At 45.0% G+C, this 16,707-nt stretch overlaps 1 protein-coding gene across 1 annotated transcript in view; it reads left to right on the forward strand.

Moving 5' to 3' along the window:
• Nucleotides 1–8,404: 8,404 nt before the first annotated feature.
• The window catches only part of NRIP3 (nuclear receptor interacting protein 3), a 32,154-nt gene continuing 23,851 nt past the window's right edge, over nt 8,405–16,707 (forward strand). The window contains exon 1 of the mRNA XM_022563207.2: nt 8,405–8,676. Within this exon, the coding sequence (XP_022418915.1) occupies nt 8,503–8,676 (174 nt within the window). The 5' untranslated portion in view covers nt 8,405–8,502. The remainder of the gene's footprint in view (nt 8,677–16,707) is intronic.

Here is a 16,707-nt window from a genome sequence, read left to right on the forward strand (position 1 = left end):
AATTTGGTAAAGTTGCAGGATACAAAATTAATGCACAGAATTCTCTTGCATTCCTATACACTAATGATGAAAAATTTGAGAGAGAAGTTAAGGAAACATGCCCATTTACCATTGCAACAAAGAGAATAAAATACCTAGGAATAAATCTACCTAGGGAGACAAAAGACCTGTATGTAGAAAACTATAAGACACTGATGAAAGAAATTAAAGATGATACAAACAGATGGAGAGATATACCATGTTCTTGGATTGGAAGAATCAATATTGTGAAAATGACTATACTACCAAAAGCAATCTACAGATTCAATGCAATCCCTATCAAATTACCAATGGCATTTTTTACAGAACTAGAACAAAAAATCTTAAAATTTGTATGGAGACACAAAAGACCCTGAATAGCCAAAGCAGTCTTGAGAAAGAAAAATGGAGCTGGAGGAATCAGACTCCCTGACTTCAGACTATACTACAAAGCTACAGTAATCAAGACAATATAGCACTGGCACAAAAACAGAAATAGAGATCAATGGAACAGGATAGAAAGCCCAGAGATAAACCCACATACCTATGGTCAACTAATCTATGACAAAGGAGGCAAGGATATACAATGGAGAAAAGACAGCCTCTTCAATAAGTGGTGCTGGGAAAACTGGACAGCTGCATGTAAAAGAATGAAATTAGAACACTCCCTAACACCATACACAAAAATAAACTCAAAATGGATTAGAGACCTAAATGTAAGACTGGACACTATAAAACTCTTAGAGGAAAACATAGGAAGAACACTCTTTGACATAAATCACAGCAAGATTTTTTTTCTTAGTGTAGAACATTTATTTATTTATTCCATGAAACACTTAAAGTTTTGGTCAGTGGGAAATAAAGCAAGATTTTTTTTTTTTTTTTTTTTTTTGTGGTACACGGGCCTCTCACTGTTGTGGCCTCTCCCATTGCAGAGCACAGGCTCCAGACACGCAGGCCCAGCAGCCATGGCTCACAGGCCTAGCTGCTCTGCGGCATGTGGGATCTTCCCATACTGGGGCACGAACCCATGTCCCCTGCATCGGCAGGCGGACTCTCAACCACTGCACTACCAGGGAAGCCCACAAGATCTTTTTTGATCCACCTCCTAGAGAAATGGAAATAAAAACAAAAATAAACAAATGGGACCTAATGAAACTTAAAAGCCTTTGCAAAGCAAAGGAAACTACAAACAAGATGAAAAGACAACCCTCAGAATGGGAGAAAATATTTGCAAACGAATCAACGGACAAAGAATTAATCTCCAAAATATATAAACAACTCATGCAGCGCAATATTAAAAAAACAAACAACCCAATCAAAAAATGGGCAGAAGACCTAAATAGATATTTCTCCAAAGAGGACATACAGATGGCCAAGAAGCACATGAAAAGCTGCTCAACATCACTAATTATTAGAGAAATGCAAATCAAAACTACAATGAGGTATCACCTCACACCAGTCAGAATGGGCATCATCAGAAAATCTACAAACAACAAATGCTGGAGAGGGTGTGGAGCAAAGGGAACCCTCTTTCACTGTTGGTGGGAATGTAAACTGATAAAGCCACTATGGAGAACAGTATGGAGCTTCCTTAAAAATCTAAAAATAGAATTACCATATGATCCAGCAATCCCACTACTGGGTGTATACCAGAGAAAACCACAATTCAAAAAGACACATGCACCCCAATGTTCATTGCAGCACTATTTACAATAGCCAGGACATGGAAGCAACCTAAATGCCCATTGACAGGCGAATGGATAAAGAAGATGTGGTACATATATACAATGGAATATTACTCAGCCATAAAAAGGAGTGAAATTGGGTAATTTGTAGAGATGTGGATGGATCTAGAGACTGTCATACAGTGTGAAGTAAGAGAAAAACAAATATCGTACATTAACATATATATGTGGAACCTAGAAAAATGGTACAGATGAACCAGTTTGCAGGGCAGAAATAGAGACAGAGATGTAGAGAACAAACATATGGACACCAAGGGGGGAAAGTGGCGGGGTGAGGGTGTGTGTGTGATGAATTGGGTGATTGGGACTGACATATATACACTAATATGTATAAAATGGCTAACTAATAAGAACCTGCTGTATAAAAAAAATAAAATAAAATTCAAAAAAAAGATTCAAAAAAGATGGCTGACTATAAAAAGAAAGAAAGAAAGAATAGCATCTCTTTTTTGAAGCGACCCTAAGTAATAGAATTATTGGTACCCAGAATGTCATCCCCCCATATCCTAAAAGATGGAATTCTAGAATAAAATTGCTCATATTTATTTTAAAAAACAGTTATTTAATAAAAAGATGGAGTGCTGTATTCTTCAAAAATGTCAGTGTCATAAAAGACAAAGCAAACTGTGGACATGTTCCAGATTAAACGAGGCTAAAGAGACATGACAGGGGACTTCCCTGGTGGCACAGTGGTTAAGAATCCACCCGTCAATGCAGGGGACACGGGTTCGATCCCTGGTCCAGGAAGATCCCACATGCTGTGGAGCAACTAAGCCTGTGCACCACAGCTACTGAGCCTGCGCTCTAGAGCCCGCGAACCTCAGCTATTGAGCCCGCGCACACAACTACTGAAGCCCGAGCGCCTAGAGCCCGTGATCCGCAACAAGAGAAGCCACCGCAGTGAGAAGCTGACTCACGGCCATGAAGAGTAGCCCCTGCTCGCCACAACTAGAGAAAGCCTGTGCGCAGCAATAAAGACCCAACACAGCCAAAAATAAATAATTAAAATAATCTATAAAAAAAAAAGAAAAAGAAAGAGACATGACAAATACAACCCCTGACCCTAGCCTGGATCCTGTACTAGAGGAATATGTCATGAAGAACATTATTAGGTCAATTGACAAAACTGAAACATGAACAATAATAAATAAAAGTATTGTATCAATGAAAATTTATGAGGTTTATATCTGCAGTGTTATATACGAGAAAAATTCCTATTCCCAGGAAATATATAATGAAATCTTAGTGGTAAAGGGTCATAATGTATGTAGCTTATCCTCAAATAGTTTAGAAAACGTGTTTTGCTTGGGTGTGTTTGTTGTGTGTTTGTGTTGAGGGAAAGCAAATGATATAGCCAACGCAGTAAAATGTTAATGATCTGGTTAAAGAATATACAGGTGTTCTTTGTATTGCTTTTATTTTTGCAAACTTTGGTAAGTTTGAAATTGTTTCCAAATAAAACCTTTAAAAATAATCACAAGGACTTATCTCCCCAGGCAGTACAGAGCTGTGTGAAAATAGGTCAGTGAATGCTGTGTGAGTGTGTGTGGTGTGTAGATGTCTGCACGCCCAAGCACAGAGCCCTTGGCCTCTCTGCTGCCATTGCGCACAAGCCGGAGCTTGCCCAGTGAGGGCCACTGACCTGTCACTGTCACACGCAAGCCACATGCTTAGTTCTTTTGGGGGAAGGCAGTGGAGGCCTCCGTGCTCCTGAGGTAGACAGAGGTAACCAGGTGCGCTGAGCTGCCCTGCAAGCCCTCTTACCTCTGGCTGGGTGTGACAGAAAGGGATTTGGAGCCAGCCTGTCAAGCCAAGGCTGTGCCGCATTCTCAGAAGCTTGCCATCTTCACAGGTCTGTTTCCAGACGGTAGAGCTCTCCCCTGGCCTCTGTTCTCCCCCTTTCTCCAGGTTCTCTACCTATGTTGGACAGAGGAAGGAAAGAGGAACAGGGCTCATATTTATCGAGGGCTCGCTTTGTGCCAGGCCCTTTGCTTTACATGTTATCCTATTTAAACCACACAGAGCCTGGCCAGATGGATAAACTGAGGCTCAGAGAGCTGCAGAAACTTGGCCATGGTCCCACAGCAAGCAAGGAGCAGAGCCGGGATTCAGTGCCAAGCCTCTTTCCACCAGACATTCTCGCTTGAGATACTGAGATTCCCCCCACACACACACTTTTCTGTCCTCTTTTGCTATCTTATTTGAGATTACATCCTGTTCTCATGCCAGGAAATGAAACAAAATCACTGCTGACAGAAATGGATCCAAAAGACCCAGCCAACTTTGGAAAACACCAGCGGGGCTGCCATCAGTCTTGTTTTATGAGGCTATGGTGACACTGGCAAAGTGTCACTGAAGGAAGAAGACAGAAGTAACGCTTGTCTTTGCGTTAACCTGCCAAAGTCGACAGTCTTCAGGGCTGGGTGTCAACTTGGGGGCAACGTGTAGCCAGAGATCCTGGTAGACATACAGCACCTGCAGGGGACAGCTGTTTGAAGAATCTTCCTGCCAGAGGGATTTGGAATGGTACTGAGGGCACCAGAGGAAGAAGGGGACTCTGCAACTACAAGGATGGAGATGGTGAGTGAAGGGTGAGCCGGGCAGTGGCCATTACTTCCAGGGTGTGCCCAAGGGCAAAGTCAGAGCAAAATATGCATGGGTAGGAAGGGAAGGGGGATGAAAGTTCCTTGACTATCTCCTCTTTCTCCTCTGATCTTCTCATCTACTTTTCTGGACTCTCACCCCCAGCACTCATCCTGTAGACCATTCTCAAAGGTCTCCCTGTTACCTGAAGACCCAAAAGAGAGTTTCTAGGTGAACAGATTATAACCCTGGAGCTGCTGACAGCCATCACACTAGAAGAGCCGGCCTACAGTGGCATCAGCTCGGAGTTGAAACACAGTGTTAATGTTGTTTGACCCCTGGATTCAGCCATGCCTGAAACCCCTGCACTTTTAAATTAAGGGGACAGTTTTCCTTTTTTAAAAAAAAATTGAGGTATAGTTGATTTACAATATTGTGTTAGTTTCAGGAGGAAAAAGTTTTCATTTTTGCTTAGGAAATTTTCAACTGGGTTTCCTGTCACTTATAATAAGAACAACATGAATAAAATCCTAACTGAAGCAGCATCAGCTTATCTAGCATAATTTTCCAGGACATACCCTCTATAACAGCCAAGGCAGGATGTTGAGGATTTTAGAACAGAATTTAAAACAGAATTTAAAACAGAATTTACTTCACATGGTAAATTCAGAATCCAGAGACACCACAGAGAGGAAGGGAGGAGGCCAGCTGCTACCCCAGGAGGCCTTGATTCCAAGGAGGGGGTGAGATGCTCAGGTCTGTAGGGAGGCTTGGAGGAAGCATAGGCCAGGGCCCATTCTGAGGCTCAGCAATCCTGAGACTGTCCCAGGTAATTACGGTAGCTACCTTCTGCTGAGCCCTTACTACATTCCACAATGTGCTATGTGTATTATTATTTCATTTAATCTTCACAGCAGCCCTGAGAGGTAGATACATTACTAGCATCATTTTCTAGATGAGGAGCTAAAACTCAGAGTGGCGAAGTAACTTAGTAACTTACTAGTTGCATAGCTAGTAAGTAGAAGAGCAGGGATTCAAACCTAGTGTATCAAACTCCAAAACCTGTGCTTTTAACAACTATATTATAGTTTTTTCTAGATGGGTCAGTGGGGCAGGGGAGGTTGGCTATATGGAGAATTAATAATGACCTTTCCTTGGTACAGCCTTCCAGAGTTTACAAAGCCCAATTTTATAAGCAATCTTGCTGCATCCATTTTACAGATGTGGAAACTGAGGCTTAGAGGTAGGAAGTGACTTGCTCAAAGTCATTTGGTCAAACGGGATAAACTGCCCAGAGGTCTGCAGTCTGCAGAAACTCATAGGGTGTTTACAGGGAGTGGGGTTGGCCTCATACCTTGCCCCATGCTTAAGAGCAGTGATGGTATCAGTCTGGCTGAGGAAGATCTCTGAGAGATGGGGGGACCAGTAGGTGTTGTGGCCATAGATCCAATTGCAGAACACAAATCCCACTATAGCAAAGAGCTCTGCATCCACAAAAAGACTCTCAGCTCCAGCCAAGGCTCTATTCATTTTCCCATAACACTTGATATGGACAAATTCCAGTTCAATCAGAGACATTCAGCTCCTGGTTTTCTGGGTAGGGGTGTCGGGGGAATCTCGCTATGAAAGGAGCCCCTTTCTTCTGTCGGGCCATCCCCAACAAAAAGGCTGCAAGACTGAGCTGAGCTGCCTGCTGATGGGGAGTTGGAATCTGCCTGCCTGGCTTCCTCTCAGAGGAAAGTAGCTGTCCTGGCCGAAGCCCCAGGGGCCCTCACTTTTGGACCTGTCCTGATGTTTTGCTGAGCTCAGAGGCACCTATCCTAGAGAGACAAGGCAAGGCTGTCTTTTACCATTCCCTGGGCGACTCAGGCCTGGAGGAGTGACTAGGCAGGGATCCAGGCGACAGGACAGAAGGGCCCAGGGCAGCCACTGTTGTTCACTGCTGGAAGTGTGCCAGGGAACTGGAAGGTGAGCTGCAATCCCACCCCCCCCTTTGCCCCCCTCCAGGTGGCTGCGCGCTCAATGTGTGCTGAGGGACAAGGAATCCCTGGGGCTTCCTTGAAGCCAGGTGAGCAGCCTTCTGACCTTCTGGATTTATCTCCCCACAGGAATATGTGAGCTCTGAATCTAGGACAAGTGCTGAAGGCAGGAACTGAGGGAAAGAAGCAAGGTCAAACCCAGCCCTTCTAGGTCTGGGAAGTCCAGCACAGGTTCTGGGGGCAGACAGTCTGAGGTTGAAATCCCAGCTCTACCTCTTGCTTTCCTCAGATAAGACCTTAACTTCTTGCTGTACTTATACTAGTATTTACTGAGTGCCTTCTGTGAGCTAGGGATTCAATGGTAAGCAAAAAATGGACTCAGTTGCCTTCTTGGAGCTTACAGTTAATTAAGGAAATAAATATTAACCAAACAACAAATAACGCCCCCACCACTACCACCAAAAAAAGTGGAATGTCCAGGAGAGATGCGTAGTTTATAATTAGGAAGACCTCACTCCCTCTGGGAGGTTAGAGAAGGCTTTTCTAAAGACATGACAGTGGAATTGAGGTCTGTTTACTACACAGGTTTGGAGGGGACATTCCACACAGAGGGAACAGGATATTCAAAGGTCAGCCATTTGGAGGGAGAATGGCTTCTCCAAGGAACTGGAGGAAAGAAAGCTCATGAGGCTGAAGTACAGAGTGGAGATGCAGGTGTGGGGCAGACCATGCAAGAATATGGGTCTTTTGAGAGCAATAGGAAGACTTTTGTGGTGCTGTAAGCAGGGAGGTGAGATGATCACATTTGTAGTTTGAAAAGATTATTCTGGCAGCAGGGAACAATGGATTGGAAGGGAACCAAGGCACATTCAGGAAACCAGTTAGGAGGTCTCAGACATTTGCCTGTAAAATGGGAATAATGATACTATCTCATAAGTTATTGCCATGATTCAATGAGAGACTGCATTTTAAGTATTTATTCTGGTGCCTGGTGCATGGTAACGGCTCAGTAAATGTCGTTATTCTTACTTTTGTTGGTTCTCTTCAGGGAGCAGATCTTTCTATTTCATGCCTGCTCCTGTGAGATGGGGTTGGAGAGTGCAGTGGTGGTAGTTTCTAGGGTGGAAAACGTGGTTTGTACTAAGTCACAACGTCGAGGCCAGGACCCAGGATGCCTGAAGGCCCGATTGGAATGGCTTGAGTATGACAGATTCACAAAGAAAACCGGGTTCCAGTTGCTCCCGGAGTCATGCTGGAGAGAGCCCGAGTGTTGGCTGAGAAAAACGTGCTTTTCTGCCGGGTGTTCCGAAGAGCAGGTGTAGGGCTCGCACTCGTGTGCAGTCGTGCGGAGGCGGGGACCCTCGCCACTCCTCAGCCCCAGGGTGACCCGCAGGCATCCACCAAGCTCTGCTTCCCTGGCTCGGATGCGCGGGTCCTGGGCCCGCGGGCAGAGGGAGCAGGGAGGAGGGAGGGTCCCCGGAAGGCAGATTCCGGCCGGCCCGCAGGGGCTGCCCCCTCCCCAATCACGTGGGCCTGGTGGGTGGGGACCGATCTGAAGTTGGAGAAATCCCTAGCAATCCAACTTCGGAGCGCGCCGCCGGTCCTCCGGAGCCGGGGCTTTGGGCTCTAGGGCTCCAGGAGGGGCGCGAAAGTGGGAACTGGTGAAGCCGAGCAGCGGCGCAGGCGGCAGGACTCGGGGCATGGCCCGGCTGTCGGTGATCCCGGGGTCGGCCACGGCGTGGACAGGTGAGCGGGGACCAGGAGGTGGCGGCGGCTGCCGTGGGAGAGGCCGCTCCTGCGTTGGCCTCCCCACACTTCATCTCGGTCCAGGGGATGCGGGGCACCCACAACGCGAGGGACCGGTTGGGTAAAGCTGCCGCGGTAGACCTTGGCGCTCGGAGTCAGTCTCGCCAGCGCCACTCCTCCTCTCCCGCCCTGTGCCCCAGTGGGGTGGTGCGGGTGTGGGCAGCGGCCCGGAACTTTGGGAAGCAGCGCGCAGGCTGGGGGCGCTGTGCGGGCCCCGCCCCCCGCGTGTACACTGGCTGCTCCCAGTGACGTCACGCTCGGCTATAAAAAGGGCGGCGCGCGTTTCTCGCGGCGCTGGAGAAGCTCGAGGCTGAAGGCTGCCGGGGATCCGGGAGCGACCGGGACGCTGGGCCGCGGGCGCCTCAGCGATGTTTTACTCAGGACTCCTCACCGAGGGCGGCCGCAAGGAGACGGACAGGCGGGAGGGGGCGTCGCTGCGGCAGCAGCGCCGGATGAAGCAGGCCGTGCAGTTCATCCACAAGGACTCGGCCGACCTGCTGCCCTTGGACGGCCTCAAGAAGCTGGGCTCGTCCAAGGACACGGTGAGCCCCCGCGGCCGCGCCCGCCTCGGGGTCCCCGCGCGCGGCGGCCCGTCACCATAGCGCTGTGAGGTCTCCCGGGGCCCGCCCTTTGCAGCTTTCACTGAGTCAGCGTCCGGGCCCCCGCCGGCCGCCGGCAGTTGTTGGCTGTCTCGCTATTGCTCTGTTTCAGATTCCTCTCCATCCAGCATTCCCCTGCTTTAGTTTCTCTCGGGATTCCGTCGTAGCTTTTCCAGCTCGCCCTCCCTTAAGCGCAGCTTCCTCCCTTCGTGTCTCTCCTCTGGAGTAGAAGAGACCCAGCCCTGCCTTCTTGCCCTCAGGTCCCCTTTCCCTCCCATTTTTCGCAGTACCGAGTTTGACTGCTTGGGGCTTGAGCCTCGCAGCCAGGGTAGCGCCCGCTGCCTCCCAGGCTGCTTGGCCGGGCCCGTGACCCAGACAGAGGTGACTCCTAAGTGGTGTGAGAAGGAGAGAACGAAGTGGGAAGGGGGCTTTCTGGGCAGTCACCACATCCAGATACACTTGACTTTTGTTGAATCCATTTCCCCCCTATGCAAAATCTACTTCTCCCTTTGATTTTGGTCTCACCTACCTTTGACCTTCCAACAGGAGGGCGGGGGGCGGGGAGAGAAAAAGGGACCTTGAAGGTTTCCTGAGCCCCAAACCTCTCTTCATCATCTTCCTCTCCTGCTACTCCACCCCCAGAGAGTGGATAGAGGGAGGAGGCCAGGCTGCCCCAGCTGCTCCACCGGCTGATGTGTGGAGCTGGAGCTGGGGCTGGCGCAGTCTTTTTTTCTAGCAGGGTTGTTCTTGGCATTAAGAAGGAGAAACTCCAGGACTGGAGGTCTGAGTTCAAAGACAGTACTGTCCTCCATCTGTAGGAGGGATCCTATGGGGGCCTAAGGGTTACTAGTTTAAAGAACTGTATCTGACTCTTACATTTAAGTCACTGGACCAAATTGATGTTTAGCTTTGTAGTTTTATCTGGAATTTTCTTGTAGTTTAACTTGTTTTCTTGAATTTCACAATCACTTTATTCATCTAGGCAATAATTTATGAAGCATTACTTAAATGTCTTAAATGAAGTAGATGCTCTGTTTAGTTTTTCCAGTATTTTTTGAGCTTTTGGAATGTTTAATTTGTCAGGGAAGCGGGGTGTCAGCCTGGGCCACTGAAATTGCCATTTCCCACCACAAGATGGGTATGGAGGGCAGAGCTGCTGAATCTACTTCTTCTTCTTCTTTTTTTAATCAACTCTAATGGCACATAGATCCCAAGATCAGATTTGCCCTCCCCCATTGTGATAGAGAATTATTTTTAGTTATTTATTGTACAGGGGATGTCTGCTCAATTATCTTGCTCTGTTTTTTAAAAGGTATTTTACCTGAACAAGCCACAGGATAGTTAATCTGATTCATGCTAACTCAGAGTGGTGAGTGACTGAAATGTATTCCTAGAAAAGCAATAACTGTCTTTCTTCCCTCCTTTCACTTTACTACAGTCTAGATTCATTTAGCAAATCAGGTTCAAGTCTTCTTACCTTCAGACCACAATAATCCTAGTTCCTGCCACCATAATCCTAGTTCCTGGAAGCCTCAGCCAATAAACAGTAATAGGAAAATAAGTACAATGTGGAATTTTTTTCCCTTCATGCTGGATTTAAGATATGATTGACATTTGGTTGTCCTGGGATGTCAAGGAGTTTCCTAGCCCTGAGGAACTGCCTCTCCATTCTTCTGCCTAGCATTCTTTATACTGCTTCATCCTGTGTAGGAAGAACTCCATCTGCTTTTCTGACTCCAGTCTGTCTTAGTTGAGCCACACAGGAGCTGATAGCATAGAACATAGGCACTAGGCTGGAAGGAAGAAGCTTCCTCAAGAAGCAGGTTATTGCTGTGGATGTGACACACAGCAGTTTATTGTGAGACCCTGAACCATGGTTCACAATTTCTCTCCCCTGCCTCCCCCCACTGCCATGAGTTGATGTCCCTCTCTCACTGTTCTCACACCTGGAATGTGCAAGTGATTGCACAGAAGAGCTAGAACAGGTCACAGATGCCAAGGCAGACTGAGATAGGGCTAGGAGAGCTCTGAGTACTGGGGTGATGTGGCATGCTTAAGCTTTCTTGGAACTTATGCTGCTGGATCAGGATAATCTTAGAAATAACCTTAGAAGTACTATATCACTTCATATATATGGATATATATATGGATATATCTGGTAGTATAGACCAGTGCTGACTCAGTGTTCTCTCACCAAAGTGAAATTTTTGAGGATACAAAAATTGACTGTATAAATCTATAGTACAAACTCAATAAAAGAGGGACAAGAAAAGGGAAGGGATGGCACCAGAGGGAGATAGGGGGGAAAGGACAAATTAGTTTTCATTGATTCTGGGGTTTGTGCCAGTGAGAAGATTGTGGGTTGTTTTCCTCATACTAGTGACCTATATTAGAATTATACTGCTGAGTTTTCTGAATTATCTACCTTTTACCATGCTGTTTCTGTAACATTCACTATTTGAATCCAGCCTGCCAACTGTTTTTGGATTGGCAAAGAGCATCCATAGGCAGTGAAATGTGTTCTTGTTCTCTTGACCCTAGGGAGGTGCCTTTGCCCTTTTCCTGTTTGTGTGTAGTTGGCTGCTACAAAGTCTACTGTGGAAATTAATTTTATTTCTTATGTCTGGCTGTCTTATTTTGTTTGTCCTTTTATCTTGTGCTCTTTTTTGTGTATTAGATTAAGAATCAAAATCAGAGATATGAATGAGTAATATTTTATTTTGTTTATTATTATTTTTTAAGTTGATGAGGGTAGAGAAAAAAATCACTCTTGGAGTTTTGCGTATTCTAATTTCTTTTGTTTTAGCTACCAGGTTCATAAATGTTCTTCTCATTGAGGTAAGGACTTTTTAATTTTTAAAAACAGTCATATCATGGGATAATATGCTGTCTTTCCTATATGATAATATTACTGACCATCAGGCTATATCCTTACTTATTCAGCAATAGAAAGACAGTTTTGCTTTCCTATTTATGATTGATTCTGCTTCTAGCCAAATGCTTTAGCAAAACTCACTAGAATTAGGAGAAGGCTGGGGGAAGGATGGTGTAACACAGCAAAGCCAACTGACCATGAAATGACTAGCCCTGTACTCCTAGTATCTGATCTACCTGATCAGAATTTCTGTCAATGAGGGCAGCCCTGGGTGGTATCCTGTAGGTAAGTTATTCATAATGCCACAAGACATCCATAATGCTATAGATTTTGGACCAGAGAACTTGGGAGTCTTAGAAGAGGAGCATGAAATACCAGTATAACATCAGGATCTAGTGCAAACTGAAGATTTCCAGAGCCATGATCGAATCCTAATTACAGCAAACATTATTTGAACACTTGCTATGTTCAGGACACAATGCTAGGTGCTAGGACCACAAAGAAGAAGACAACAAAGTTTACCTGTACAATGAGTTTATAGATTAGGGGGAAGGATAGGACTGATTAATTAATTTATTCCCCAAATATTTATTGAACACTTATTACATGTCAGGCATGATCTAGGTATTGAAGATATAGTAGCGAACCAAAACGGAGTTCCTGCCCTCATAAAACTTACATTCTTGTGGGGGGGAGAAGGCAGAAAATAAATCAAGTAAATATATAATATATCAGGATGTAATCAGTGCTATGGAGAAAATAAACCAGGATAAGGGAATAGGGAGTGTTATGGCCAGGGTAGGATGGAGTAGAGCCCTGTTATTTTATCTAGGGTGGTCAGGGAAGGCCTGTCTGATAAGATTACATTACACGAGATATTGAAGGAAATGAGAGAGCAAAATATCTTGGAGAAGAATGTTCTAGGCAGAAGGAACAGCAAGTGCAAAGGCCTGAATTGTCAGTGTGCTTGATGTGATTAAAAAACTGTAAGAAGGCCATTGTGGCCAGAGCAAAGTGAGCAACAGGAGGGCGATAGGAGATAACATCAGAGAGATAGTGGGAGGCCAAACTACTTAGGGCCTTCTAGATCATTGTACAGATATTTGACTTTTAATCTGATATGGGAAACTGGTGGAAAATTTTATGCAGAGGGGTGACACGACATGACTTATTTCACAAAGTAGACTACTGTGTGGATTTCACTATAGAGGGCAAAAGTAGAAGCAGGGAGACTGGTTAGGAGCTGTTAGATAGTAATCCAGGTGAAAGATGATGGTGGCTCAGAGCAGTGTGCTAGCAGTTAAGGGGACAAGAAAAGATCAGACTCTCAGGTTATTTTGAAGACAGAGCTGACAAGTTTAGTTGAGAGATTGGATTAAGGATCTGAAAGAGAGTAGTCAAGAATGACCTCAAGGTTTTTGATCTAGCAATTGGAAGAATAAAGTTTCTCATTTACTGAGATGGCTAAGAATACAAGAGGAGTGGGTTAGGGATAGGGAATAAGAATCAGGGGGCCTCCCTGGTGGCACAGTGGTTGAGAGTCCACCTGCCGATGCAGGGGACACGGGTTCGTGCCCCGGTCCGGGAAGATCCCCCATGCCATGGAGCAGCTGGGCCTGTGAGCCATGGCCGCGGAGCCTGCGCGCCCGGAGCCTGTGCTCCGCAACGGGAGAGGCCAAAACAGTGAGAGGCCCGCATACCGCAAAAAAAAAAAAAGAATCAGGAATTTCATTCTTGAAGAAGTTAAGTTTGGGATGTCTGTTAGCTATTCAATTGTAGATGTTGAATAGATAGTTCCATGAAAATGTAAATAATACCACCAGGAAGCCTATGGTAGTTGTCAAGATATTATAGTCAATAAGCGCTAGAGGAGTTCAGTGGAAGCAGTGATTACTCTGGTCTGGTGTGACAATAGTGATGGTGACCAACATCTGACTAGAGTTTCATCATTCCCTGGTGAGTCAACTGACTATGAGATTATATGGAGAGGGGGCTGCTTCGAGTGTGCCCTATAGAACCTCAGAGTAAGAAGAACTTTACAGGTTATCTGGTTGAAGTCCCTGCAGTTGTGTGAGTCCTTTGTAACAAAAATGCAGTCTGCCATGGGCGGTTGAGAAGCCACCATCTCACACCAGCAGGTAACAATCAGGAATAAGGCTGTTCTCTTTGAAATAATATGTCTATTGGGTCATAAGGTAAAGGCAAAGAGAACACAGAAGTCCTGGGGCAGTGTGACAAGACTGCCTTAGGTAGATTCCATGTGCTTTTGAGCAGCAGTAAACCTAAGGACAATCTGTCTATGATCCTGTGGTGATGAAAGGGTCACGTGTTGTATATTCAGCTAGTAAATAAAGAAGAGAAGGCACAGATATTAGTGCCCTTTTAGACTTCCAAGACCAGACAGAGACATGTATATTGGGCGTGAAGTGAGAGTCAGTCAGGAGCCCATGTCTGTCTACAAACTGTACATGAGGACAAAAGTGGAGTAAGATGATTTCATGCCCTTTTAAGAAAAAAGAAGTGAATGGTAATCAGCTTCAATTTTAAGCCGAGCATGAGAATTTAAAATACATATGTACACATACATATAATTATTAAAATTTGAGTGCTTACTTTATACCTGACATGGTATTAAATGCTTCGTACAAACCATCTCATTTCATCCTCACAAAAGCTCTGCAAGGTGGTTACTAACTTGAACTGAGCTCTGTCTGACCCCAAAGCATATATAGTTTAAACAATACTCTAAGTCAAGGGTTGGCAAACTTTTTCTGTAAGGATCAGATAGTTAATTGTTTTTGGCTTTGCAGGCCAGTCTCTGTCTCAACTACTCAATTGTGCTGTTGTAATGCAAAACAGCCATAGGCAATACAAATGGGGCTGATTGTGTTCTTATGAAACTTTATTTACAAAAATGGGCAGCAGGCTGGGTTTGGATTGTGGGCCATATTTGCTGACCCCTATTTCTAAGTGGTTCTAGTTGTAGTTCTATTGGAAGCTAGAAACCTTGGGTTTCTCCTCTGAGAGTAAATGCTACAAAGAAAGCAGACTTCTATAATTTCTCCTATTTTCCAGTCTGACCCATTCTGTGGACCACAGAAATCCATTAGTTTGATTCTGTCTGGATTCAGTACAGCGTAGGTAAAGGGATTGAAAAGGTGGCCTTAGAAGTTCTTGCTCAAATCATGATTCTGTGGTATCCTGCAGTATAGCCTGTTTCCTCTCACCTCACTTTTCTTCCCACTTTACAGCCTGGTTAGAAGAGATATTTAATCAGACTGGCTCCTAGATTGAGGAACCTCAGCTATGTCTACCTGGAATACAGCATTGCCCACTGTGCCCATTTCTTTCAGAAGCTCCCGATGGTGATAAAGGCAGCACATTTGAGTTTGCCCACTTAGGATTTAGATGCCTAAATGCTGGTTAGGGTTTAGCAGCCACACTGCAGGAACAGTAGAGAACCTGTGACTGCTTAGTGTTGCCTTGTTGAGCTAAGGCATAAAGCAGGATCCATGTCAGGAAGATGACATAGCTATGTCCAAAAGGCCACCAGAGTACCTGCAGCACCTATCTAACTAATACTGTGTATCTTGAAGTACACCTGGAAAGTAGAAGATAGCCCTTGGAAAGGCAATATTTCAATAAACAAAAACAAATCACTTAAGCATATTTACAAAGCAACAGTCAAGGAATGGGAATGCAAGTAGTACAAACTATGTAATGTGTGAGTACTGAAGGGATTCTGAAGGAAAGAACTGGATGATATTAATCAAGAAAGGCTTTTTGAAGAAGTAAAGGGTAGAGATTTATTCATTTGGTATTATGCTAAGAGCTGGGATATAGCTGTGATCAAGACAATGAAGGTCCTTGCCCTTGTGAAATTAACACTCTAGTGGGGGAGTGAAATAATAAACAACTAGAAAAGCAAAATAATTCTGGACTTATAATTACTCTGAAAGGAATAGTGGGATATGTTAGTAACTAAAGAAGTGGAGTGCCTACTTTAAATAGTATGGTCAGAGAAGATGTTCTTGAGGAAGTGATGTTTGAGCTGAGACTTGAAAGATGAGATCAAGCTACCTATTTGAAATATTAGGGGAAAACATTTCAGGCAGAGGGAATGGCAGGTGCAAGGGCATTAGAATGGGAAAGAGTTTTTGAGCAAGGAGGTATGGATGAATAAAGGGTGGAGTGGTGTGTATATGGTATGTATGTGGAGGTTGGAAAGATAGACAGGGACCAGATGGCACAGAGCCCTATAGACCGTGGTAGGAAGTTTGAATTTTGTCTGAAGAACAATGAGAAGCCATTGAAGGGCTTTTTTTTTTTTTTTTTTTTGGCGGTACATGGGCCTCTCACTGTTGTGGCCTTTCCCGTTGCAGAGCACAGGCTCCGGACGTGCAGGCTCCGGACACGCAGGCTCAGCGGCCATGGCTCACGGGCCCAGCCGCTCCGCGGCATGTGGGATCTTCCCAGACCGGGGAATGAACCTGTGTCCCCTGCATCGGCAGGTGGACTCAACCACTGCGCCACCAGGGAAGCCCCATTGAAGGGCTTTTGAGTAAGGGAATGTATTATCTCACTTATATTTTTAAAAGCTTACTCTGGCTGCTGTGTAGAGAATGATTTGGAGAAGGGTGAAGGAAGAGGTGGAAGACAAGTTAGGAGGCTGTTGTAGCACAGATAAGAGATGATGGTGGCTTGTATTAGATTGGAAGTAGTAAAGATGAGGAGAAGTAGATCGATACCAGATAAGTTTTGGAGGAAGTAGCAACAGTACAGATCTTCCTCGACCTATGATGGAGTTACATCCTGATAAACACATTGTAAGGTGAAAATATTGTTAAGTTGAAAATGCATTTAATATACCTAACCTACTGAACATCGTATTTCAGCCTAGCCTACCTTAAAAGTGCTCAGAACACTTAACATTACCCTGCAGTTGAGCAAAATCATCTGACACAAAGCCTATTTTATAATAAAGTGTTGAATATCTCATCTAATTTATTGAATACCATATAGAAAGTGAAAAAACAGAATGGTTGTATGGGTACAGAATAGTTGTAAGTGTATCAGTTGTTTGCCCTCGTGATCATGAG

The sequence above is a fragment of the Delphinapterus leucas genome, chromosome 7 (genome assembly GCF_059928025.1).
Source record: "Delphinapterus leucas isolate spDelLeu-1000000601 "Yukka" chromosome 7, BTC_Dleu_Yukka2, whole genome shotgun sequence".
Classification (NCBI taxonomy): Eukaryota; Metazoa; Chordata; class Mammalia; order Artiodactyla; family Monodontidae; genus Delphinapterus; species Delphinapterus leucas.